The 26,162-nt window shown below is 39.3% G+C and overlaps 1 protein-coding gene and 1 pseudogene across 6 annotated transcripts in view; both read left to right on the forward strand.

Moving 5' to 3' along the window:
* Positions 1-26,162, forward strand: part of LOC100430319 (pregnancy zone protein) — a 59,132-nt gene that overhangs the window by 29,782 nt on the left and 3,188 nt on the right. For 3 of the 6 annotated variants that reach the window (XM_015151039.3, XM_077953591.1, XM_077953592.1), the window contains 17 exons: positions 7,952-8,116; positions 8,566-8,671; positions 12,524-12,674; positions 13,352-13,580; positions 14,462-14,588; positions 14,941-15,062; positions 15,795-15,846; positions 17,337-17,420; positions 17,673-17,849; positions 18,137-18,224; positions 19,631-19,787; positions 20,402-20,476; positions 20,888-21,068; positions 23,366-23,589; positions 24,857-25,075; positions 25,250-25,377; positions 25,889-25,979. In XM_015151039.3, coding sequence (XP_015006525.3) covers positions 7,952-8,116; positions 8,566-8,671; positions 12,524-12,674; positions 13,352-13,580; positions 14,462-14,588; positions 14,941-15,062; positions 15,795-15,846; positions 17,337-17,420; positions 17,673-17,849; positions 18,137-18,224; positions 19,631-19,787; positions 20,402-20,476; positions 20,888-21,068; positions 23,366-23,589; positions 24,857-25,075; positions 25,250-25,377; positions 25,889-25,979 — 2,376 coding nt within the window. The remainder of the gene's footprint in view (positions 1-7,951; positions 8,117-8,565; positions 8,672-12,523; positions 12,675-13,351; positions 13,581-14,461; positions 14,589-14,940; positions 15,063-15,794; positions 15,847-17,336; positions 17,421-17,672; positions 17,850-18,136; positions 18,225-19,630; positions 19,788-20,401; positions 20,477-20,887; positions 21,069-23,365; positions 23,590-24,856; positions 25,076-25,249; positions 25,378-25,888; positions 25,980-26,162) is intronic. The other 3 variants (XM_015151040.3, XR_013400887.1, XR_013400888.1) reach the window with 3 other exon arrangements.
* LOC100427891 (TPT1-like protein pseudogene) lies at positions 21,389-22,326 on the forward strand (annotated as a pseudogene).

The raw sequence follows: 26,162 nt of genomic DNA on the forward strand, positions 1-26,162 counted from the left end.
TGTTTGTGTTAGCTACCTACTGCTGCATAACAATTTTCTTCAAAACCTAGTGGCTTCAAACAATAAACATTTATTATCACATGCGTTTCTGTGAGTCAGGAATTCAGAGCAGCTTAGCTAGGTGGGTCTAGCTTGTGACCTGTCATGATTGTGATTAACATGGTGGCCAAAGCTGCAGTCACCTGACAGCTTGACAGAGGTTGGAAGATCTGCTTCCAAGACGGGTTTCTCGAACGCTATCGGCAGGAGGCCTCGGTTCCTCACCACACAGAGGTCCTGGGGCTGCTGGTATCCCCATAATGTGGCAACTGTTCTTCTCCAGAGCATGTGATCCAAGAGAGCTAATGTGTTCCAAAGAGTGCTAAAGTTGCAATATCTTTTATGACCTAGGCCTGAAAGTCATGTCCCCTCATTTCCACAATATCCCATTGGCTATAGAGGTCAACCCTGTTCATTGTGGGACGAACAATGTTAGGGCGTGAATACCAGGAGGCAGAGACTGTTGTGGGCAATTCTGGAAGCTGTCTCCTCAGCCTGACCTCTGATCCCCAGAAATACATGAGCTCTCACATGTAAAATATACTCGATCCTCCCTCTGAGGTCCCTAAAATTCTCATCGTAAAATAGGAACAGCTCAAAGGCTAAATATCATTTAAATCAGGTCCAAGTACAGATAATGCCTCTCAGGTGTGATTCCTCAGGTCCGATACCTCTAGATACAAAGACATTGAGCTAAAGCGTACTCAAGTTATTTGGCCCCACACACTCAACATACAGTGGTGGAACTGGCATAGAATAGTCACTATTGACACTCCTGTTCAAAAAGGAGGAAACAAGAGGCACTCAGGGGTTACTGGTCCATAATTACTCAAGATTAAGCCAGGCAAATGGAAGTTCTCTGATTAAGACTCAATCTTACATCAGCCCAGGGATAAATATTCAGGCCTCTGGCCCTGCCCTGTGGGTTCTTGATTCTGTTGAGTCATGCATTTTCCATAAAAAGTACCCTGCATAGACATTGGTCTATCCAATATAATGATACAAGTTCATTCATGTGCCTATGTTGTTCTTTTATTTTTATTTTGAACATGGACTGTGTTTTATTTATTTATTTCTTCAACTTTTATTTTAACTTCAGAGGTACAAGTGCAGGATGTGAAGGGTTGTCACATAGGTAAACATGTGCATGGTGATTTGCTGCACAGATCAACCCATCACCTAGATATTAAGCCCAGCATCTATTAGCTATTCTTCCTGATACTCTCCCTCCCCACACCCTACCCTCTAATAGGCCCCAGTGAGTGTTGTTCTCCCCCATGTGTTCTCATCATTCAGCTCCCACTGATAAGTGAGAACATGTAGTGTTTAGTTTTCTGTTCCTGTGTTAGCTTGCTGAGGATAATGGTTTTCAGGTCTATCCATGTCCCTGCAAAGGACATGAACTCATCCTTTTTATGGCTGCATAGTATTCCATTGTGTATATGTACCACATTTTCTTTGTCCAGTCTATCATTGATGGGCATTTAGACGGATTCCATGTCTTTGCTATTGTGAATAGTGCTGCAGTGAACATATGCATGCGTTTATCTTTATAACAGAATAATTTATATTCCTTTGGGTATACACCCAGTAATGGGATTGCTGAGTCAAATGGTATTTTTGCCTCTGGGTCTTTGAGGAATCACCACACTTTCTTCCACAATGGTTGAACTAATTCACACTCCCACCAACAGTAAAAAAAGCATTCCTTTTTCTCTGCAACCTCACTGTTGTTTTTGACTTGTTAATAGCAGCCATTCTGACTGGTGTGAGATGGTATCTCATTGTGGTTTTGATTTGCATTTCTCTAATGATTAGAGGTGTTGAGCTTTTTTCATATGTTTGTTGGCTGCATGTGTGTTTTCTTTTGAGAACTGTCTGTTCATGTCCTTTACCCACTTTTTAATGGGTTTTTATTTCTTGTAAGTTTGTTTAAGTTACTTGTAGACTCTGGATATTAGGCCTTTCTCAGGTGGGTAGATTGGGAAAATTTTCTCCCATTCTTTAAGTTGTGTGTTCACTCTAATGATAGTTCCTTTTGCTGTGCAGAAGCTCTTTAATTTAATTATATCCCATTTGTCAGTTTTTGCTTTTGTTGAAGTTGCTTTTGGCATTTTCATAGTGAAATCTTTGTCTGTGCCTATCTCCTGAATGGTATTGCCTAGATTTTCTTCAAGGGTCTTTATAGTTTTGGGTTTCACATTTAAGTATTTAATTCATCTTGAGTTAATTTTTGTATATGGTGTAAGGAAGGGGTCCAGTTTCAATTTTCTGCATATAACTAGCCAGCATTCCCAGCACCATTTATTAAATAGGGAGGACTTTCCCCATTGCTTGTTTTTGTCAAGTTTGTCAAAGATCAGATGGTTGTAGGTTTGCGGTTTTATTTCGGAGTTCTCTATTCTGTGCCATTGGTCTATGTGTCTGTTCTTATACCAGTACCATGCTGTTTTGGTTACTGAACCTTGTAGTAAAGTTTGAAGTCAGGTAACATGATGCCTCCAGTTTTGCTCTTCTTGCTTAGAATTGTCTTGGCAATTCAGGCTCTTTTTTGCTTCCATATGAATTTTAAAATAGATTTTTCTAATTCTGTGAAGAATGTCAATGGTAGTTTAATGGGAATAACATTGAATCTATAAGATACTTTGGGCAGTAGAGCCATTGTCATTACATTGATTCTTCCTATGCATGAGGATGGAATGTTTCTCCATTTTCTGTGTCCTCTCTGATATCCCTGAGCAGTGGCTTGTAGCTCCTGAAGAGGTCCTTCACTTCCCTTGTTAGCTGTATTCCTAGGTATTTTATTCTTTCTGTAGCAATTGTGAATGGGAGTTCATTCATGATTTGGATCTCTGCTTGCCTGTTGTTGGTGTATAGAAATGCTTGTGATTTTTGCACATTGATTTTCTATCTTGAGACTTTGCTGAAGTTGCTTATCAGCTTAAGAATCTTTTGGGCTGAGATAATGGGGTTTTCTAGATATAAAATCACGTCATCTGCAAATAAAGATAACTTGACTTTCTCTCTTGCTATTCAAATACACTTTATTTATTTCTCTTGCCTGATTGCCCTGGCCAGAAATTCCAACATTATGTTGAATGGGAGTGGTGACAGAGGGCATCCCTGTCTTGTGCCAGTTTTCAAGGGGAATGCTCCCAGATTTTGCCCATTCAGTATGATATTGGGTGTGTGTTTGTCATATATGTCTCTTATGAAGTATGTTCCTTCAATACCTAGTTTATTGAGAGTTTTTAACATAAAGGGATGTTGATTTTATCAAAGGTCTTTTCTGCATCTATTGAGATAATCAGGTGGTTTTTGTCTTTAGTTCTGTTTATGTAATGAATCGCATTTATTGATTTGTGTATGTTGAGCCAAGCTTGCATCCCAGGGATGAAGCCTACTTGGTTGTGGTGAATAAGCTTTTTAATGTGCTGCTGGATTTGGTCTGCAAGTATTTTGTTGAGGATTTTTGCATCGAAGTTCATCAGAGATATTGGCCTGAAGCTTTATTTTTCTGTTGTAACTCTGCCAGGTTTTGGTATCAAGATGATGGTGGCCTCATAGAATGAGTTAGGGAGGAGTCCTTCCTTTTCAATTTTGGGAATAGTTTTAGTAGAAATTGTACCAGCTCTTCTTTGTGCCTGTGGTAGAATTCAGCTGTGAATCCATCTGGTCCTGGGCTTTTTTTGGTTGTTAGATTGTTTATTACTGCCTCAATTTCAGAACTCGTTATTGGTCTATTCAAATATTTAATTTCTTCCTGGTTCAGTCTCCAGAGGGTGTATGTGTCCAGTAATTTATCCATTTCTTCTAGATTTTCTAGTTTATGTACACAGAGGTGTTTATAGTATTCGCTAATGGTCGTTTGCATTTCTGTGAGGTCAGCGGTGATATCCCCTTATCATTTCTGATTGTGTCTACTTGATTCTTCTCTTTTTTTCTTCTCTATTAGTCTAGCTGTCAGTCTATTTTATTAACTTTTTTTCAAAAAACCAGCTCCTGGATTCATTGTTTTTTTAAGAGGGTTTTTCATGTCTCTATCTCCTTCAGCTCAGCTCTGATCTTTGCTATTTCTTGTCTTCTGCTAGCTTTGGGGTTTGTATGCTCTTGGTTCTACAGTCCTTTTAGTTGAGATGTTAGGTTGTTGACTCGAGATCTTTCTAGCTTTTGGATGCAGACATTTACTGCTATAAATTTCCCACTTAACATTGTTTTAGCTGCATCCCAGGGATTGCAGTACATTGTCTCTTTGTTCTCATTAGTTTCAAATAACTTCTTGATTTCTGCCTTAATTTCATCATTTACCCAAGAGTCATTCAGGAGCAGTTTATTCAATTTCCATGTAGTTGTGTGGTTTTGAGTGAATTTCTCAATCTTGAGTTCTAATTTGATTGCACTGTTGTCTGAAAGACTGTTATGATTTCAGTTCTTGTGCATTTGCTGAGGAGTGTTTTACTTCCAATTATGTGATCAATTTTAGAGTAAATGCCATGTGGCAATGAGAAGAATTTATATGCTGTTGAATTTTGGTGGAGAGTTCTGTAGATCTCTATCAGGTCCACTTGATCCAGAGCTGAGTTCAGGTCCTAAATATCTTTGTTAATTTTCTGTCTTAATCATCCATCTAATATTGTCAGTGGTGTGTTAAAGTCTCTCGCTATCATTGTGTGGGAGTCTAAGTCTCTTTGTAGGTGTATAAGAACTTTATGAATCTGGGTGCTTCTATATTGGGTGCATATATATTTAGGATAGTTAGCTCTTCTTGTTGAATTGAACCCTTTACCATTATATAATACCCTTCTTTGTTTGTTTGTTTGTTTGATCTTTGTTGGTTTAAAGTCTGTTTTGTCAGAAACTAGGATTGCTTTTTTCTGTTTTCCATTTGCTTGGTAAATTTTCCTCCATCCCTTTATTTTGAGCTTGTGTCTCTCCTTGCATGTGAGATGAGTCTCTTGAAGACAGCATACTGATGATGGGTCTTGGCTCTTTATTCAGCTTGCCATTCTGTGTCTTTTAACTGGGGCATTAGCCCATTTACATTTGAGGTTAGTATTTTTATGTGTGAATTAGATCCTGTCATCATAATGCTTTTTTCCAGACTTGTTTATGTGGTTGCTTCACCATGTTCTGGCCTGTGTACTTCAGTGTGTTTTTGTAGTGGCTGGTAATGGTCTTTCTTTTCCCAATGTAGTGCTTTCTTCAGGAGCTCTTGCAAGGCAGGCATTGTGGTGATAAATTTCCTAACCATTCACTTGTTTGAAAAGAATCTTATTTCTCCTTTGCTTATGAAGCTTAGTTTGGCCAGGTATAAAATTCTGGGTTGGAAATTATTTTCTTTTAGAATGCTGAATACTGGCCCCCAATTTCTTCTGGCTTGCATGGTTTTGGTGGAGAGGTCCACTGTTAGTATATGTTTCCTTTTGTAGGTGACCTGGCCTTTCTCTCTAGCTGCCCTTAACATGTTTTCTTTCATTTTGACATTGGAGAATCTGATGATTTTGTGTCTTTGGGTTGATCTTCTTGTGGAGTATCTTACTGGCCTTCTCTACATTTCCTGAATTTGAATGTTGGCCTATCTTGCTAGGTTGGGAAAGGTTCTCCTGGATGATATCCTGAATTATGTTTTCCAACTTGGTTCCATTCTCCTGTCTCTTTCAAGGATCCCAATCAGTCGTAGGTTTGGTCTTTTTACATAATCCCATATTTCTCAGAGGTTTCGTTCATTTCTTTTCATTCTTTCTTCTCTACTCTAGTCTGCCTGTCTTATTTCAGATAGATAATCTTCAGGCTCTAAGATTCTTTCCTCCTCTTGGTCTATCCTGCTAAGGATACTTGCAGTTGCATTGTGAAGTTCTTGTGATGTGGTTTTCAGCTCCATCAGTAGGTTATGTTCCTCTCTAAACTGGCTGTTCTGGCTACCAGCTCCTGTATTGTTTTATCAGGATTCTTAGCTTCTTTCCATTGGGTTACAGCTCAGCAAAGTTTATTATTATCCACTTTCTGAAGCCTACTTCTGTCAATTCAACCATCTTAGCCTCAGCCCAGTTCTGTGCCCTTGCTGGTGAGGTGTCACAGTCATTTGGAAGAGAAGAGGTACTCTGGCATTTGGAGTTTGCATTGTTTTTGAATTAATCCTTTCTCATCTTTGTGAGTTTATCTACCTTTAATCCTTGAGGTTGCTGCCATTTGAATTAGATTTTTGTTGGGTCTTTTTTGTTGATGCTGTTGTTTTCTGCTTGTTTTTCTTTTAACAGTCAAGCCACTCTATCATGGGGTTGCTGAGGTTTGCTGGGGGTCCACTCCAGACCCCAGTTGCTTTGATTTCTCCCATACCTGGAGGTATCACCAGCAAAGGCCACAAAACAGCAAAGATGGCAGCCTGTGCCTTCCTCTAGAAGCTTCATCCTGGGGGGTACTAACCTGTTGCCAGCCCACATGCAACTGTTGGAGGTGACTGGAGACCCTTATTGGGAGGTCTCACCCAGTCAAGAGGAATGGGATCAGGGACCTGCTCAAAGCAGCAGACTGGCTGCTTTTTGGTAGAGCAGGTGTGCTGCATTGGGTGGGATCCTTCCTCGTCTGGATCACCTGTATTCTCCAAAGCCAGCAGGTTGAAGTGGCAGAGTCAACCGAACTGCAGAGATGGCAGACACCCCTGCCCCCCAGGAACTCAGTCCCCAGGAGAGATCAAAGCTCTGTCTTTAGAACCCTGCCTGGAGTACCTGAAGCCCCCACAGAAAGGTCCCACTCGGTAAGGAGGAATGGATCAGGGTCCCACTTAAAGAAGCAGTCTGATCACAATCTGGCAAGGTAGTTGTGCTGCATCGTGGGAGACCCTTCCTCATCCTGACCATCTGTATTCCCCAAGCCTGCAGGCTGGAGTGGCTGAGTCCTCAGAACCACAGAGATGGCAGCCACCTCTCCCCCAGGAACTCAGGTCCATCTCAGGTGGACTCCAACCCACTGCCATTGGCTGGCTGGGATTCCAAGACAGTGAGTCTTAACCTGTGAGGTGCTGTGGAAGTGGGGTCCACAGGATGATGCTCTTTGGCTTTCTGAATTCAGCCCCCTTCGTAGGGACATGTACAAACAGATTTTCTACCTTTCCAGGGATCCCAGGGCCGGAGTACTTAAAACTCCTGGGTCTCTGTGTGCCTAAGTGGCTGCTCTGCCAAGACTCCACACAGCTTTGTGTATCAGACCCAAGGCCCTGATGGCGTGGGTTCACTAGGGTATCTCCTGATCCACCGGTTGCAAAGATCCATGGGAGAAGTGTGATTTCCCAGGCGAGGTTGCACAATCACTCCTTCCGTTGCCCTCCCCCACCTTCACCCCTGCTGCTTTTCATTGTTCTCTGTGGCTCAGGTTGCTTGCCTAGTCAGTCTCAATGTGAGAACCTGGGTATTTCAGTTGAAGGTGCTGAATTTAATATCCCTTTTTCATTCCACTCCGTAAGTGCTGCAGACCACAGCTGCTTCTAATTGGCCATCTATACGATTTTCTATCTGAGAATAAGCCTGAGTAGACGTAAATGTTTAACAGATGGCAATAATAATTTGTAGCTAAATTCCTCAGGGCATTAAGTATTAATTAAACACAGATGCAAGTTAGGTCTTCTTCCTATATTTAGTCTATTCTTACCTGTAGACTCTACAATGAAGTTTTAATTAATCCTTCATAACTTAAGGTTTTATTAATCTTTGGAAGCATTTTCCCAAGTAGGTTTTATTTCTTTATGACAAAACAACACTGTTAAATATAAGGAAAATCTTCAACTTATCTCTAAGGTACCAACTACATGAACACACTCAAGAAAAGATTGGTGATAATTATTTTATTTCTCTCAGTTCATTCTATTTCAAAAGAAAAGTAAGTAACAGTTCTGCCTTTGATCTCTCCACTGCTACAGGTATATAATCTGCTAACTGTGAAGGATCTCACCAATTTTCCTGCCAATGTGGACCATCAGGAGGAAGAACAAGGACACTGTCCCCATCCTTTCTTCATTCGTAATGGAGCCTTCTATGTTCCCTTATCAAGTAATGATGAAGCAGATATTTATAGCTTTCTCAAGGTAAAATTCTCACTACTTATTAACATGCTGGCTTGTGATTTTTTGAATGTTAATAAAACTCTATCTATTCATAATCTTAGTAATTATGTAGACTTGCCTCTCCATTTTTCAGCAGAGAAAAATGAAGCCAATTAAAAGGTTAAAGTCTCTGTCAGGACCACATAGAAGCTCAGTTTGTGAGTCAGGGCTAGATCTAACCTCTGCCTATTCATCCAGATACCTTTTAGTTATATTTAGGGTTTTCTTGCAAACTAAAAAATAATAAATAAAGAATAAAATCTTAATAACCCATAAGTTTTATAATTTAACTACTCTATATTTACTGTCAAGTGTTTTGCCATAGAATTAATATAAGGTTACTGGAATTACATAGGGCAGTCTCTAAGGATAGTATGTTTTATATATTCTAATCAAGCTTATAAGTTGATTGAATAATTATTTTTTTCCAGGGGATGGGATTGAAGGTGTTCACTAACTCGAAAATCCGAAAACCAAAGTCGTGTTCAGTCATCCCCCCCATGTCTGCAGGAGTAATAAGTCAAGGATACTATGGAGGTAAAATTTGCTTTTAATTTTATTTCATGTCCAGCAATATTACTATGCCAAAAATGCTAAAATGAAATAATGTAGCCCTATTTCCATTTTATACACACAAAGAAACCAAGATTCAAATTAATTGTTTCTTGCTGAGGTGACTTAGCTGGTGATAGCCAGAACTGATCAAGGATTATTTTTTAGATACAACAGATACTTCAGGGCACAAAATCAGATAAAATACAAGATTCTGATGTACCATAAGAGAGGGAAAATGCTGACAACGGAAGGAGAGAATAATTCTGATTATGGAAACAGGAAAGAAATTCATAGGGATGCTGTATTTTGAAAAACATAAAGAAGGACAAAGGGCTTCACTGGTGACCAGAAACAACGTGAACATCACAGAAATATCTCATAATCCATGGCCAAACCCACTACTCAAATAGAGCAGCCTTTTTCAAGACCCTTCAACTTATTAAAACATCTGTCTCATCACCAGATCTACTTACATTTGAACACTATCCAGCCATTTCTCATCCCTCTATCATGAATCCAACTCCCCTTTTCTCCAAAATATTCCTGACGTCCATCTGCTAACAAATATTTATATGCTCGGATTGGAAATTAGAAGTCCTATATGTGAAATGGGTGTGTCACATCTCCTCTTTAAGACTCAAATCCTTCGTTAATAAATTGAAGGAATTTGACTAATGGTTCTTCAAGACCTTGCAAAATGCCCAATAAGATAACTAAATATAATGTACCAACACAAATTAAGAACTTTGATTATTTAAATAGCATTTTCCATGTTCCTTGGCATTTAAGATTAATATCAATGTTTAAATGAGCTTTATTATTAAGAAAATGGCACCTTTTCAAGGGCCATGGACTGTTTATCTCTAAGTATACCTTCAATGATAGCACAAATTTCAAACAATTTCTCAAAAGTGGTAAATACGATTTTGTCATGTAACTAAGATGTTATATAAACAATGAGAATAGAGAATAAGGGAAAGGAAAATAGCCATGATATTTACATAGAACAAACTTCAAGTTTAAACCATGGAGGTTTAGGGGGAAGGAAATGTTCTTGAATTTATTAAAACTGGAATTGGGGGTATATAATAACACTCAGGATAAAAAAGAGCTTCTAAAATGTGTGGTGAATACACAACAGGGATTGAAATTAGTAGCTATAAATGAGTCAGGTATATGAGGAAATAAAAGAACTAAGAAAACTGAAATATCTTGTGAAATTTCTGGATAATAAGTTCAACAACATGAAGCCATTTCCATGACTATTTGGGAAGTCATCATGCACCCTGAAAGTGTTTAATGCTATAGAACAGTACATATGAAGAAGATCAATTCAATAGCATTGATAGGACCTAAAAGAGAGGACGAGTGAAAGATAATAATTAAACTAAACAAGGAACTAAAATTATGCTAGACAATGAAAGACATGGCTAGTACTTGAAACTACAAAAATTAAGAAGTTACAAATTTTAACTCGTGTGTTCAATAGTTACTGACATAGTTTCTGGTTATATAACAAACATTAAGAACAAAACTATTCAACTATATGAAGGTTATGTTCTAATAGGCTCAGAGAGAATATAAACAAAATAAGCAAGTAAATTATATGGCTCACTATAAGTTCATAAATACTATATGGAAAAATTCAAGTAGGGAAGGGATGTTGAGACTGAAGGAAGTTGAAGATTTAAATGGGGGGGTGGTCAGTAAAAATCTTACCAAGAAAGTGAAATTTGAGCAAAAACTTCAAGGAAGACAACAAGCCATGTGACTCTCTGGAAGACGAGTGTCATAGTCCTAGGAAACAATATCAATAATAGAAAATACTTATGCAGTGTTTTCTATGCTCCAGGAGATAGGTAATAGGGAGATAGATGATTGATAGATTGGTAGGTTTGATAGATCAATGGATAGTTATAGATAGATGAGTTTAGATAGATTTCCTTAATTCTTGCAGTAGCCTTATAAGGTAGGTATTTTTAACACCATTTTTCATATGGAAAACTGAGGCCCAAAAAGGTTAAATAACTCAGCCATTAAGATCTCATAGCCAATAAAATGTAGCACACGGTAGATTCAAGTCAGGGAGTTTGATTCCAGATCTCATGTTCATAACCTCTTCACTAGTCTATCTCTCAAAGGCTTTGAGGTGAGAGTATGCCTGAAATGCTCTAAGCAGAGAAAGAAAACCAGTGTGGTTGGAACAGAATGAATAAAGTGTGAGCAGTTGGAGAGAGAGATCAGAGCAATACTTGAGGCCACATTGTGTGGGCCTCGTAGGTCATAGTAAGGACTTGACTTTTATACTATGAGTGAAATAAGAAGCTTTTCAGAAGAGGGGTGACATGATCTAACATGTGTCTCAATCACACTAGATTCTAAATTAAAAGAAAATGTTCAGGGTTTTTTTTTTTGTTTTTGTTGTTGTTTGCTTGAAGGTATTAAAAGTCAAAAAGTATTACAAAGCTGGGTTGAGCAGCCCTTTTTAAGCCATGAACAGAAAATTTCATTGAAAGTATTTTGAGATCAGCAACAAAACAGAGTATGAGTGGCTTAGTCCAGAGTTCAACAAATTTTCATAAAGTCAAATGGGGAAAAGAAGCAAGAAAAAAAAATAAGATTTTTGTCCTGGGAAACTGATTCAAAGGCATTTACTGTAGAGATTATTAGTTGTGTCATGCAGAAGAATAAAACTTTGATACAGAGACTAAGACAGGATACATGGAAAGTCAAGTTGACAGTAAGAGTAGGAAGGATACAGCCATCGTCCTCTGAATGGAGTTGAAATAACACATAATGCCATGGTTTGTTAACTGCAATAACTGGAGGAGTTTGAGGGCCCTTGACATATCCAACAGAAAATGGAAAATAGTTCATTTAGATGTATCATCCTTTTAGATATTTCAATATTTAAGATAAGAGTGAAGACAGAGAGGACAGAACATCAGTGAAAAATCAGAGTCAGAAATCATTACCACTTAGAAGGACATGGGGCAAGAAGGTGTATGATATTCACTAAAGAAATTACTACTGATGCTTTTTTCAGTGTAGAAAACTATTAGGGTGAAATTGCTAGAAATATATTTTTCCTTATAAGTATTCTTTCACAAGGTATTTCTGAAATATCAGATGGGATACATGGGAGAGAGATCTTAACTCAAATTCAATTAGTAAGCATGATTTCAGGCACAACATGGACAAAATTGCCTACATGTCTAGCTCTCTGCCCTCTCACATTGGTAAATGATTTCTTTGTCTCAACTACACAGCCATTCCAAATGGAAATATCTGTTTTTGACATCCAAATTGTTTATTTCAGATGTCAAAAAATAAGTGGAATAAAATCTAATGCTCTAATCTTATTCCCCAGAGAACAACAGTTTTGCAAACTTCCATACAGTACACAGAATTTAAGTCATTAAATTCTGTTCACTCCACTGGTAATTCCATTTTCAGTATAGCAACCACTGACAATGCCTAAAGAGCATTTTACAATTCCTGCTGAGATTCTCTAAGAATGAAGCAATACTGTCTCAACTTCAAAACTGTTCCTTCCCCACAAAACCCATAGAACTGTCTCCAAATGATCTTGTTTTTCCAGCTTCCACTCACATCAAATTATGCTATGTCTAGGATACATGGAATTTCCACCTTTGACAAAGACTCCTCTCTTTTCAGAGAGTGAGGGATCACAAAGTAGTTCCCAAGTTCTACAACTTCTGTAAGACTTTTAGGACAGTCTGAGCAGGAAAACTGAAAATTTGTTCTCTGACGTCTCACGTGTGCACCATGAAATTAATGAATGTTTTTCCCTAACTAGACAATTTTCTCTAGTAGGTCTAGGAGTAGCAGGGAGGCCATATCCTCCTCAAATGAGCGCCTATAATATAATGCCTTTAAATAATGAACAAAGTTCAGGGCCAGTCCCTGAAACGGTGCGAAGCTATTTTCCTGAGACTTGGATCTGGGAGTTGGTGGCAGTGGAGTAAGTAACTTTACTTTCCTCCATTTGCTGAAGGGGAGGGAATGTGGTTCCTCCAACATTTTCAATTCTAAGATAATCTTTCTGAAAGGTTCTGAATAATTATCTTAACCTCTTTTTAGGATAGACCTAAGTAAAATGCTGCAATTGTATAGGCTTATTAATATAATCGTCTCAGTGCTGAGCAATTCTAAAATAATTATTCCTGATACTGTCAAATAGTAGACATGAGAACTATAATATTCAGTTCTATATGTACTGCTTAATGTCATTCAGGGAGCCTTCTGTAAATATCAGGGCTGGAGCAGGCACATAAACAAATCAGGCTACATTAATCCAGTGGTCTCATTGGTCATGATTCTTAAAAATGCTTATTTATGGGATTACACACTAGCAAGGGAAGTTAAGAACCAAAATGAATCACAATTCAAATATTTTTATTCCAAGTACAGACATGTGGGATGTGATCATTTGTTGATAAGAGGGAGAGGTACCATTTAGTGGCTTTTGTTTTCCCAGCTCAGATCCCAGGACATAATCTAGTGTTCACATGCATGCACACACCCATATACCCTTAAGTGGATTCAGTTCTTGACATTAGCTTTATGCATATCGATTCTCACTTGAGGAAAGGTGGCTCACATTCATTATTTGTATTCTTCACTTGTCCTCCACCCCAGCTCATCAGGTGTGGCTGAGGTAGGAGTAACAGTCCCTGACACCATCACCGAGTGGAAGGCAGGAGCCTTCTGCCTGTCTGAAGACGCTGGACTTGGTATCTCTTCCACTGCCTCCCTCCGAGCCTTCCAGCCCTTCTTTGTGGAGCTCACAATGCCCTACTCTGTGATCCGTGGAGAGGCCTTCACATTCAAGGCCACGGTCCTAAACTACCTTCCCAAATGCATCCGGGTAAGGAAAATGAGGGTGAACAGGAAAGGTGGGTAGAACAAACGATTCCTTTGATCAGTCAGCTCCTGATTCTGTTCCTGAGACTAAGGATAATTCAAGGAATTGTGTGTTAGCACTGTGAATAATTAGTGCTATGCAAAGCAGGACATGATCAGAGAGATAATACAATGCTATGTGTGCTATGGGTGCTTAAACCATGGCTCTCTAAGCCACACCTTGCTTTTTTATTTTTTAGCGCGTGCAGAATTCTTTGCTACAAGTTAGATTTTATGCCAGGAACATTCTTGAAGCTGACACATAACTCAGCTTTCTCAATTCCACCAGTGTCATTCTCCAACCCCTCATCTTGAAATCTCCACAATATATAATTTTAATTTATCTTATAGCACGTATCTCTTTGTACATTATGTAATAGTGGTTGTATATAGATCATCTTTCTTGTAACACAATATCCTCAAGATCGGGAGCCTCTCATATACCATTCCCCGTGTTTTATGTCTTGTATGGAGTAGACATGTAATATATGTTCTAAGAAATAGGAGAAGAGAGGGAGGAAGAAACAGTCAGAAAATCTACATAGCAGCAGATAGTACTCCCGAGGGCAATATACAATCACTGCTTTTCCCTTTCATCTGCTACTGCCAAGTCTGCATGTCTGCAATCTACCCTAACGCAAATGCCAGATCCTCCTAATACATAACCAGCCTTGATTTGTATCATTGCCATTTCCATGCTTCTTAAAGCATGGATGAATCTATATGACATCCATTTTTCTTACAAATCCCAATTTACTGCAGCATCTCACCCTTGGCCCCAATTCTATGTGTTCACGTCTTTCCATATTCTCATCATTTCTGTCTCTGCCTCACATGGGCTAATAGGTCAGTGTGCAGCTGAAAGCCTCTCCAGCCTTCCTAGCTTCCCAAAACACAAAGGGAGAAGAATCCTATTGTATCTGTGGAAATGAGCGGCAAACCTTGTCTTGGACAGTGACTCCTAAAACTCTGGGTGAGTGACAGCACCCAAAAGGGCCTATCAATCAACAAGGATGGTGGCTGTCTGAGCACTTTTTTCATCATATTCTCTGTTTTATTTGCCATAGATATAATTCTATAAAGTTAATATTTTTTCCTATTTCTGTCCACAATGACCTGCTCCCACTGTTCTCACCCAAGCTAGTCCCCATAATCACTACTCTTGGACATTGGCTACTCAGTGTACATTAACCTTGTGGGTTTTTTTTTTTTTTTTTTTTTACCATTATTTTCTATTCTGGCCAATTGTAAGTTTAAGGTGTAGTTCTTAAAGGTGGTTGGACTATCAAAATGGATACTCATGTTTTCAATATTCCTTGTTTTAGGGAATGTGAACTTCTCAGTGAGTGCAGAGGCAATGCAGTCCCTAGAACTCTGTGGAAATGAGGTTGCTGAGGTCCCTGAGATTAAAAGAAAAGACACAGTCATCAAAACCCTGTTGGTGGAGGTAACATATTTTTGGGAGTCCCTAACAACTGTAAGAATGCAACACTGGGCGGTCACTCTTGAGACAACAAAGAACCATTAATATCATGCTCACATAATACATCCTGTAAGACTAATGGAATTTCCTATCCTAAAAGCATTGCAGCAGACATTGCCAGCTATTGTAAATCTTTTTTCACAAACTATTTGAGTGCAATTTCTTGATCTCCACCTCTTTCCTAAGATTCACATCTCTCTCATGCCCATTACCTTTGATTCACTGCCCTTATTATCTCTTCCCATTTTCTTTCTACCACCTTCCTTTGTTCTTCACTGTTTTATGGATTTGTAATAATTTAATAACAAGTAGGATGTTATGTTCTCACTTATAAGTGGGAGCTGAATGATGCAAACACATGGACACATGGAGGGAAGCAACACATATGGGGCCTGTCTGAGGGTGGGAGTGAGAGGAGGGAGAGCATCAGGAAGAATAGCTAGTGGATGCTGGGCTTAATACCTAGGTGAGGAGATGATCTGTGCAACAAACCACCGTGGCACACGTTTACTTATGTAACAAACCTGCACATCCTGCACATGTCCCCTTGAACTTAAAATAAAATTTGGGGAAAAAAAGAGTAGAATGGTAAACATCATTCACGTAAACCCTACCCATCAAAGAAAGGAATCTATGGTTATTCTCTTGTCACCGGGATGTTTCTATCTTTTCTCCTTTTCTTTCTTTTCATCCAAGGCTGAAGGTATTGAGCAAGAAAAGACTTTCAATTCCATGACCTGTGCCTCAGGTAAGAGTCCAGCCTCATAATCACAGTGGGATCAAAGCCACAGAGGGGTATAAACCTCAATGCATATTCATACATATTATCTCCCAGTTTTCAGCATGTTCCATTAAAGGCAGCATAATACTAAATATTTCTTTATGTACGTTTTACAGACGAAGACATTGAGCCCAAGAGAGCAAGTTAATGTGACTCAGGTGGTACAGACAGGACTAATACCTGGACTTTCTTGGTTTACACGTAGTTATTTTACCTGAATAGCCCAGTGGCTGCTCAATGACAAGCCCAGCTGCAGAAGCCTAGAGTGTCCCAGGACGAGGTAGAAAGAGAGCAGGGTTGGCCGGGCATGGTGACTCACATCTGCAATCCCAGCACTTTGGGAGGCTAAGGCGGGAGGATCACTTGAGTTCAGGGGTTTGAGACCAGCCTGGCCAATATGGTGAAACCCTGTCTCTACTAAAAGTACAAAAATTAGCCAGGCCTGGTGGCGGGCGCCTGTAGTTCCAGCTACGTGGGGGGCTAAGGCACGAGAATAGCTTGAACCTGGGAGGCAGAGGTTGTAGTGAGCCGAGATCACACCACTGCACTGCAACCTGGGTGACAGAGTGAGACTCTGTCTCAAACAAACAAACAAACAACAACAACAACAAAAACTAAACAGAGCAGGGTCATGATAAGTTTGAATCCCAAGAGAGAGTCTCTAAAACAGCTGCTGACAAAACATATAGCATTTTCTACCCATCTCACTACAAATGTGTGTTTTCCGTGTCAGAAAATAATTTACATTTAACTTCATCATATCATTGAGAACTAGTTCTAGCTTTTATACAGCACTGCCGCATTATTAGTTCTATGTCCAGAGTGTATACAACACTGTATTTGTCATTTGAGAAGGGCTAATTTAAGATATATTCATGTTATATTCATGTTATCTATTTATAAACATGGGAATCCATTCCAATATTATATAGAGTAAGGGAGGCAGTAAAATAACTTGTATTATTATGAGTATAAGTGTTAATATTGCGACGAAAGAGAGCGATAGTTCCCCCACGAAGTCTTAGACTTCTTTTAGAAAGCTACTGAGCACAGCAATGCAAAACATAGTTAAGTGAGGAGAGGAAGGACTCTGGAAGTCACACAGTGCCAAAAGCAATTAGACTGTTAAAGGTAATCTCATCATTAAATCAAATTCTTATTCCTAGAACCCAGAGTTCCTCAAGGAGATATAATAACATTACTGCTCACTCTAATAATAAAATAACCACAATAATAATAATTGCTCACATTCATTGAAATTCAATATGTTGCAGATCCTGTTCTGAATGTTTTACATGTATTTTTTCCTCAAATCATCACAATTTACCCAAGGTCACAAAGCGGGGCCAGTACCGTATCCAGGCAGTGTGGCTCTGAAGCTCTTGCTACATTATAATTGCTAAGTTGTATTGTAATCGTAGATGTCCTCCTTTAACATGGGCTGTCTGTTTCTAAAGGTGCTGATGTGTCTGAGCGGCTGTCCTTGAAGCTCCCATCAAATGTGGTCAAAGAATCTGCCAGAGCTTCTTTCTCAGTTCTGGGTGAGTCACCTTCCATTTAGTAAACCTGGGCCAAAGGAGTTGCCACTGTACATCTTATCTATGTATTTGTATTTGAATTATCAAGTTCTTGATAGCTGCTATTCTTATTAGGATCCTGGAAATCACACTCTGTATGTATAACTTATCTCTTACCTAAATGATAGACTCTGAACTTAAAAGCCATTTTTGTGAATAATGTTGGCTGCTTATGAACTGAAATTATTCTGACATCTAATCTTTCACATTCCCCAGGTGACATACTAGGTTCTGCTATGCAAAATATACAAAATCTCCTCCAGATGCCCTATGGCTGTGGAGAACAAAACATGGTTCTGTTTGCTCCTAACATCTATGTCTTGAACTATCTGAATGAAACCCAGCAGCTGACACAGGAGATCAAGGCCAAGGCCATTGGCTATCTCATCAGTGGTACGTGAGACAGAAAAATTTACTTTGTTACTCTAATGAAACTTTTCCCAATGAGGCTTCAGTTATATCATCAAATATTAACCCACGATGACCATTTTTATGAAAACAGCAATCTTCCCACACTCTAACAGGATGTTGTGTTCTGATATATCCATAACATTCACAAAACTATGGCAGATCACAGGACGTCATAAAATGTCCGTGGCTCCTGGATGCATCAGCCTGCACATATGGATGGCCTGCCTTTCTTTAATGCTTCATGAACCATCTGTAGCCTTCCATTTCAGGTTACCAGAGACAGCTGAACTACAAACACCAAGACGGCTCCTACAGCACCTTTGGGGAAAAATATGGCAGGAACCAGGGCAACACTTGGTAAGAAAGAAAATATATTCTGAGTTTCAACTGTGAGTTCAAAACATGCATATAGAGATTCCCTGTCTTCGTCCATTTTCTGTTGCTTATAGCAGACTACCTGAAATTAGGAAATTTATGTAGAAAAAGAAATGTATTTCTTACAGCTGTGAAGGCTGATAAGTCTGAAGTCTAGGGGCCGCGTCTAGTTGAGAGTCTTCTTGCTGGTGTGGACTCTGAAGAGTCCCACGGTGATGCAGGGCATCATATGACAAGAGGATTGGATGTGCTCAGTCAGGTCTCTCCTTGTCTTCTTTTACTTTCTTTGTTTTACTTTGTAGAGACTGGGCTAGCATCTCCTCCTCTTCTTATGAAGCCCCCAGTGCAACTCTCATGATAGCCCTTTAATCTAGGAATGCATTCATTCCATTCATTACAGCAGAACCTTCTTGATCCAATCACCTCTTAAAGGCTCCACCTCTCAATACTACCACATTGGGGATTAAGTTTTAACATGACTTTTGGTGGAGAAACCATTTCTAAACCATAATGCTACCGTATTTAATTATTATAGCTACTCTGCAAAGTGAGAGTTATTAGCTTCATTTTACAGAGGAGAAAACTAATATTCAGTGTGGATAAACAAATGTGTCAGGAGCAAACATGTAATAAGTGGCAAAATTGAGAACACTTTTAGGTTGACTTTTTTAATCCAAAATACCCAGACCCTCTTCCTTCTCATGTTGCTAAGAGAACATTATAAGTCTGTAACTTGCCCCCTTAAATTGTTGCTCAGCACTAAGAGGTGTTAGAAAAATTCTAGAAAAGACCACAACATGGTAGTAAGGTATGACGGAGCACACCTTACTACCGTCATACCTTACTACCTTCTACTAGATGATATCCTTTCTCTCTCTCTCTGGAGTTTTGCCACACAGGCAAACACAGGGGAAAAAAAGTGGAGGGGCAGGATGATGGAGGGAAATAGTTACTGAAGCAGAACATTAGAAGTTAGTTGATTAGAGTTAAAACTACAGAAAGTAAGCTAAGAAATCTATGAAAGGAAATAAATGCATAAAGCCCACAGTGTAAAAGCAAATGCCTTACTTAGTTAATCAACCAAGAAAACTAGAAGGAGCTTGAATCTCTAAAGTGGCCTAGAAATGCTTTAGGAAGCAAGGACAAGTTGGTAATGGATTGAACAACATGTGGCAGCAAAAAAAAAAAAAAAAAAAAAAGAAAGAAAGAAAAGAAAAGAAAAAGAAAAAAATAAATTTCCAAGTTAAAAGAAAAAGTCTCCAAACTCTCAGTAATAGCTGATTGACTTTCTTGGGGGCGCACTGTGATGGGGGAACCTATGTGTACAAAACAGAGCAGTAAAGCGCTCAATGAAAACAGCCTCAGCACTGCATTTTTCCTCCCGCTAGGCTCACAGCTTTTGTACTGAAGACTTTTGCCCAGGCTCGATCCTACATCTTCATTGATGAAGCACACATTACCCAGTCTCTCACGTGGCTCTCCCAGATGCAGAAGGACAATGGCTGTTTCAGGAGCTCTGGGTCACTGCTCAACAACGCCATAAAGGTGAACTGTTCCATGAACTTCTGACTCTATGACACATCAATGTAACATCCCCCAGGGGTGAGGGGAGGAAGGAGGCACGAGGAAATTGCAAAGATGAAGTCCTGGATAATGTGGGAAGGCATCAGGGAAAGAGTATTAAACCTTCTACAGAGAAGGAAGAAACTGGGCCAGATGCAGTGGATCACACCTAGAATCACAGCACTTTCAGGCCAAGGCAGGTGGATCACTTGAGCCCAGGAATTCAAGACTAGCCTGGGCAACACAGCAAGATCCAGTCTCTACAAAAACACATTTTACAAAATTAGCCAGGCATGGTGGCCTGTGCCTGTAGTTGCAGCTACTTGAGAAGCTGAGGCAGGAGAATTGCTTGAGCCTAAGAGCTTGAGGCTGCCATGAGGTGTGATAGTGCCACTGCACTCCAGCCTGAGCTACAGAGCAAGACCCTGTCGAGAGAGAGAGAAAAAGAGAGAGAGAGAAAGATAAAAATGGTATACTTTGAATGGTGGCGTTACCTTACCTGATAGAAACAGATACTGAGGAGGGTTTCCATCCAACAGAAGAGAATATACTAACACTTGGCATTGGAATTAATCAAATCAATGTTGTATTCACAGGGAGGTGTAGAAGATGAAGTGACCCTCTCCGCCTATGTTACTATTGCCCTTCTGGAAATTCCTCTCCCAGTCACTGTAGGTACCAGCTTAATCTGATTCCCTGCCATGAAAACTGTAGACCTGCTGTCTGGAATGCCACCCTGCTAAGGGCTGAGTCTCAAGTCTCTTTTGGTTCAATGATGAGGCATTTCTCAGACGGATAAGCTCTTTGGTTGATGCATTCAGAGGGATTTACACTTGTCCAGTAATACCCTTAGACTATGTATCAAAGCCAATCCTAAAAACAGGTTCTCTAGTCTTATTCCTTAGAATTGAACTATAAAATGAAGAGATCGAAATATTTTTCTATTTAAATTTGATGAATATCTAGCTGTCTGCCTATCTGTCTGAAATCCATTAATAACATCTGACTGTCAATATCCAGCTCTCGACTTGCAGACCCTCTATTCACCCTAGTTTGACACAACCACCTTTTTGCCTTTACAGCACTCTATTGTTCGCAATGCCCTATTCTGCCTGGAGTCAGCCTGGAATGTAGCAAAGGAGGGGACCCATGGGAGCCATGTCTACACCAAGGCATTGCTGGCCTATGCTTTTTCCCTAGTGGGAAACCAAGATCAGAGTAGAGAAATACTGAACTCACTTGATAAGGAAGCTGTGAAAGAAGGTGAGAGCTCTTATAAGTGGGAGCTGAACAATGAGAACACATAGACACAGGGAGGGGGACAACACACACTGGGGCCTGTCTGGGAGGTGCAGAGAGGGAGAACAGAGAGGATAAATAACTAATGCATGCAGGACCTAATAACTAGGTGATGGTTGAGAGGTGCAGCAAACCACCATGGCACACCTATGTAACAAACATGCACATCCTGCACATGTACCACAGAACTTAAAATTAAATTAAATTAAATTTTAAAATAAATAAATAAATAAATAATAAAAGTTTTTTTTAAGTGTGCAAAAAAAGGTGAAAGCAAACAGCAAATGGTACCAAATTTCCATTTCCATTTACACTGCTTCTACAAAAAGAGGAGAAATATATTCCTGCTGAAATCCACAAGTTTCATCTGTAATTCTTTAGCCAAGTCATGCCTTGTGAGATCAGAGCACCTCTTATAAAACTATCTTCTCTGGGATTGCATATGTTATACAGAACGGAACATAATAGACGTAATGCTGCTGATAAAATGTGGAATTTTATTTCTACTTGCTAAAACCAATATAATAGACAAATATATTCATTTTCTCATGATTTCTGCCTACTTACTTGAATGAAAAGAAGTACAACAGCTCTTGCATACCCCCTAAACCCCCCACCCAACGCCGTCCTGGCTGCACCATGCTCGCTCACTTCATGCTCCAGGCTCCTGCTAAGCTAGCACTGCTGTAGTCTCCTTTCAGCTACCATCGTAATTATCTACCAGGATCTCATCAGCCACGCTGACATGTTCTCTGACATTTACAAGATCCAGAGATGGAGGAAGGACTGTGCCTGGAGGTGGAGGGGAAGATGGTCAGTAGGACAGAGGGTGACATTGATGACTCGCTTATTGGTGGAAATGCCTTCACTGAGGTTTCCCAAGGCGAAGGTACTGGAAGCAGAGTAATCACCAGTGTTGATATTGTCAAGAACAATCACATGCAGGAACCAACTTCACAAAAGAAGCCTACAAGAAGAACATCAAAGCTGACATAAAATCAAAGACAAACTTAAAGAACAGAGACCAGAAGGAGTTAAACCTTTTATGACAGGAGCTACAGAACAAATCAAGCACACTCTTGCTAATCTCAAAAACTACCAATTCTTCACTTGATTTTAGCCAAAAGGTCAAGAAGCAATAAAATCTACCAGTTCTTTATTAGTGAAAACAGTAACTCATATAGCATGGTGCCTCTGCTGGACTACCGTGAGGGTGGTGTGACTCCATAGATGATTTTCAATGGTTTAGAAATGGAAAAATGTTAACAAATTTGGCAGTTACTTTGGATGTATCACCTGTCATCATAACTGGCTTCTGCTTGTCATCCACACAACACCAGGACTTAAACAAGTGGAACTGATGTCATCTTGAGATCTTCATTTGTTTTGACCATGATTTATTTGGAGCAGAGGCATTGTTTTTAAGGAAAAAATGTCATAAAGATTGTCTAAAAATAAAATGCATTCAAACTCGTTTGAAAGAGTGTTATATAGTTTAGTACATATTTAAATTCAATCTGTCTTGTAGTGTTCTTGGAGAAACTAGAGTCTGGTTGTAGACCACTATTAGAAAGAATACGACTGCCATGAGATAACTTCTACAGTGGAAACTATATCTGAGGCTGGAGTACAAAAACAACAAGAATCAAAAGTTTTAATTCTGAGTTGAATTAACGGGAAAGAACATGCTTATAGCAGTGCCAACATTTGAAGTGGGGCCTTATACATTTCATCACCTACAATGGAAGTAGTTAACTCTGGAAGAGGTTACCGAAAGAACAAAAAGGGACCGATGTGGTTGAGGAGAAAAAAAAAAAGAAAGAAAAGAGATACAACAAAAAGAAAGAAAACTCAGTAACATTTTCAAAGTATTTTTATCTCTATTTGCCAGAGAGAGCATCACAGAAGTCATTTTAGGTTTTATATTCTAGTCTATACTGCAATTCTCAGGAAATATCACAAACAATGAAAGAACTCTGTCTACCACTTTTCCCTTCCATCAGTCCAACTAAAATAACATTTGAGAGATTGGTGAGTACGCTCTATGCTGCTTCCTCCATCAACCTACCCTACCGTCATCCCACAGGACGAAGTTCAGCATAAAAGTGTGAGTTAGTGAGTTTTAGGAGTTTATGACAGAGAAGAACTTGCTTCTCCTGTATTATTTTCAGCTCCATGTATTATGAATGTGCATTCTCTTATTTACCAGTTATAATTACTTATTTATGAGTTGCAATTATCTCCTTTTTCTTACCCTTAAGACAACCTCGTCCATTGGGAGAGACCTCAGAAACCCAAGGCACCAGTGGGGCATTTTTACCAACCCCAGGCTCCCTCTGCTGAGGTGGAGATGACATCCTATGTGCTCCTCGCTTATCTCACGGCCCAGCCAGCCCCCACCTCAGGGGACCTGACCTCTGCAACTAACATTGTGAAGTGGATCATGAAGCAGCAGAACTCTCAGGGCGGTTTCTCCTCCACCCAGGTCAGTGGTTCCCAAAGACTCTTCTGCTCCAAGTTCACTTGGCAATTGGGAGGCTTAAAAGTAGAGCAGTTAATAGAAAAGAGAAGGCAATTATTAAATCATAGAATAAGTATCTAGGAATATTTGAGGACCATGGGAATTTAAAGGAAAGACTTAAGACATCCTCCACAACCATTTTCACTAAGCCCTATGTTAATATGTTAGCAACATGGAGACTTACGAGGAGCATCTTTACCCTCTAAAGCCGTGCTATGGTCATTGGACACATTCTAGACCAGAGTTTTTCAGCATCGACACTATTGACATTCGGAGCCACATCATTGTTGTAAAAGGAGCTATCCTCAGCCTTATAAAATGTTCAATAGCATCCCTGGCCCCTCCCCATCAGATGCCAGCAGCACCCCACTTCCAGTTGAAACAAGAAAAAATTTCCTCCAGTTGGGAATCAATGTTCCAGACATCTTCAGAATCTAACAAGAAATCCTCTAAGATGTATCCCCCCAAAATTGTGTAATTAAAAGCACAGTGACTAAGTAGAATCCACTTTGATCTTTTCAGAATGAGAAGTTCCATTTCAACTACTCCAAGGAACTCAGCCTCTTCACTCCTTTCTACCTTCCCTGAGAGTGCTCTTCTTACTTTCTCTTTAAGTTGATCTTTTTTAAGCTGAAGCTCTTGAAAATTTATTTTTCTAGCATAATTCTAAAAATATTTTATCGAGAGTATAAATGATTGTATTAAACATCCAGAGTGTCTGGCTTTTCCCTCTTACTTGTCTTCTTTCAACAGTTAGGATCTACATAGTGAAACTTTTGTTTTTCAGAGAGATTAGGTAGGGGAAATAAAAACAAACTAGATGAAGGTAAAAAGAAACTCAAGAAAGCGCAACTTGTCTCGTACCATTTTTATGTACAGTATCCCTCTTCCATCTAACTGGTCATCAATCATCTACTTAAAAATGGTCACTATTTTTGTCTTAACTTCTTAGTTTTAGACCTATTCTTTGAAGGACATATCCAAAAGGACTATCAATGAAAATAAATTGTGAAATTAATAAACATTATTAGCCTTTTATTTCATTTGGAGAAACTGCAGCATGATTTTGATAATGCCTGAAAGGCAGAGAAAAAGGAAAGGCAGTTAGTGAAGATCTACTTTAGGGGTAAAAAGTCAGCTTCCCTCATGGCAGGTTAACACAGACTTTGGAGGAAAACCCCAGACACCAAAAATTTACTCTTTGGGGCGGTTGTCCTCTCATCTCTTCCAGGACACAGTGGTGGCTCTCCATGCCCTGTCCAGGTATGGAGCAGCCACTTTCACCAGAACTGAGAAAACTGCACGAGTCACCATTCAGGATTCACGGACCTTTTCCACAAATTTCCAAGTAGACAACAGCAACCTCCTGTTATTGCAGCAGATCTCATTGCCAGAGCTCCCTGGAGAATACGTTATAACAGTAACTGGAGAAAGATGTGTGTATCTTCAGGTGAGGCTCCAAGGTTATATGGGTGAGAGTCCACTTTAAACTTGCCAATGGAAATGGAAACTCTGTTCCTTCCTTCCTGAGAAAGTAAAGGGCACCTCCGGAGACATTAAATAATGAGGAAGTGAGGGGTCCCAGAAATAGAGAGAAACTGATAGTGTCTTTGCTGTTTCACAGACATCCATGAAATACAATATTCTTCCAGAGAAAGAGGACTCCCCATTTGCTTTAAAAGTGCAGACTGTGCCCCAAACTTGTGATGGACACAAAGCCCACACCAGCTTCCAGATCTCACTGACCATCAGGTAAGACATTCTGACCTCATCACCTGATCTTTGGCCCCAAAGTAACGTGGAATTACCAGAAATTAATAGTGCATTAGGAAGCTATGTTATTAGATTAATATAATTTGGAATTGATATATCTATAAATGAATTTAACCTTTTATCATTATGATGTGATCCTTTCTCTACTAAAAATATAAAAGTAATATATACTAAATCACGAATGAACCATATACATGAGGTGTGCAAAAACCATGTTTAAAATGCCAGTTAGCAAGATTCACTACCAAAGATTTCGATTTGATAGTTTTGGGGTGATGCTTAAACATCTGTAATTTTAGCAAGTGGCAGATCTGATGTATATTCATGTGTCCAATGTCAATGTTGCACATGTCCAGGGAACACTGACCTTTGTAGAATATTGCTGGGACAACGTATTGAAGACAGACAGGCTTAAGGTGACTCTTGGAAGCAGAAATTTGGCTTTCTTTTACACATAAAACCCTAACTTCTTTTTTCCTTGACACTACAGTTACACAGGAAACCGTCCTGCTTCCAATATGGTGATTGTTGATGTAAAGATGGTATCTGGTTTTATTCCCCTGAAACCAACAGTAAAAATGGTAGGTGTATTTTAATCCTAATAGACCTCACACAAAAGTATGTTCTGTATCTCCAAACTAAGACCACACCAGTATCAAAACCATGTCAACATTATCCTGCCTCGAAAAAAAATATTTTCCCCAAACCCAGGAAGTAAATGAACTATTTATTTGGCCCTAAGCTAAGGGACATATATGATACCA

Source organism: Macaca mulatta, chromosome 11, assembly GCF_049350105.2.
Source record: "Macaca mulatta isolate MMU2019108-1 chromosome 11, T2T-MMU8v2.0, whole genome shotgun sequence".
NCBI classification, from domain to species: domain Eukaryota; kingdom Metazoa; phylum Chordata; class Mammalia; order Primates; family Cercopithecidae; genus Macaca; species Macaca mulatta.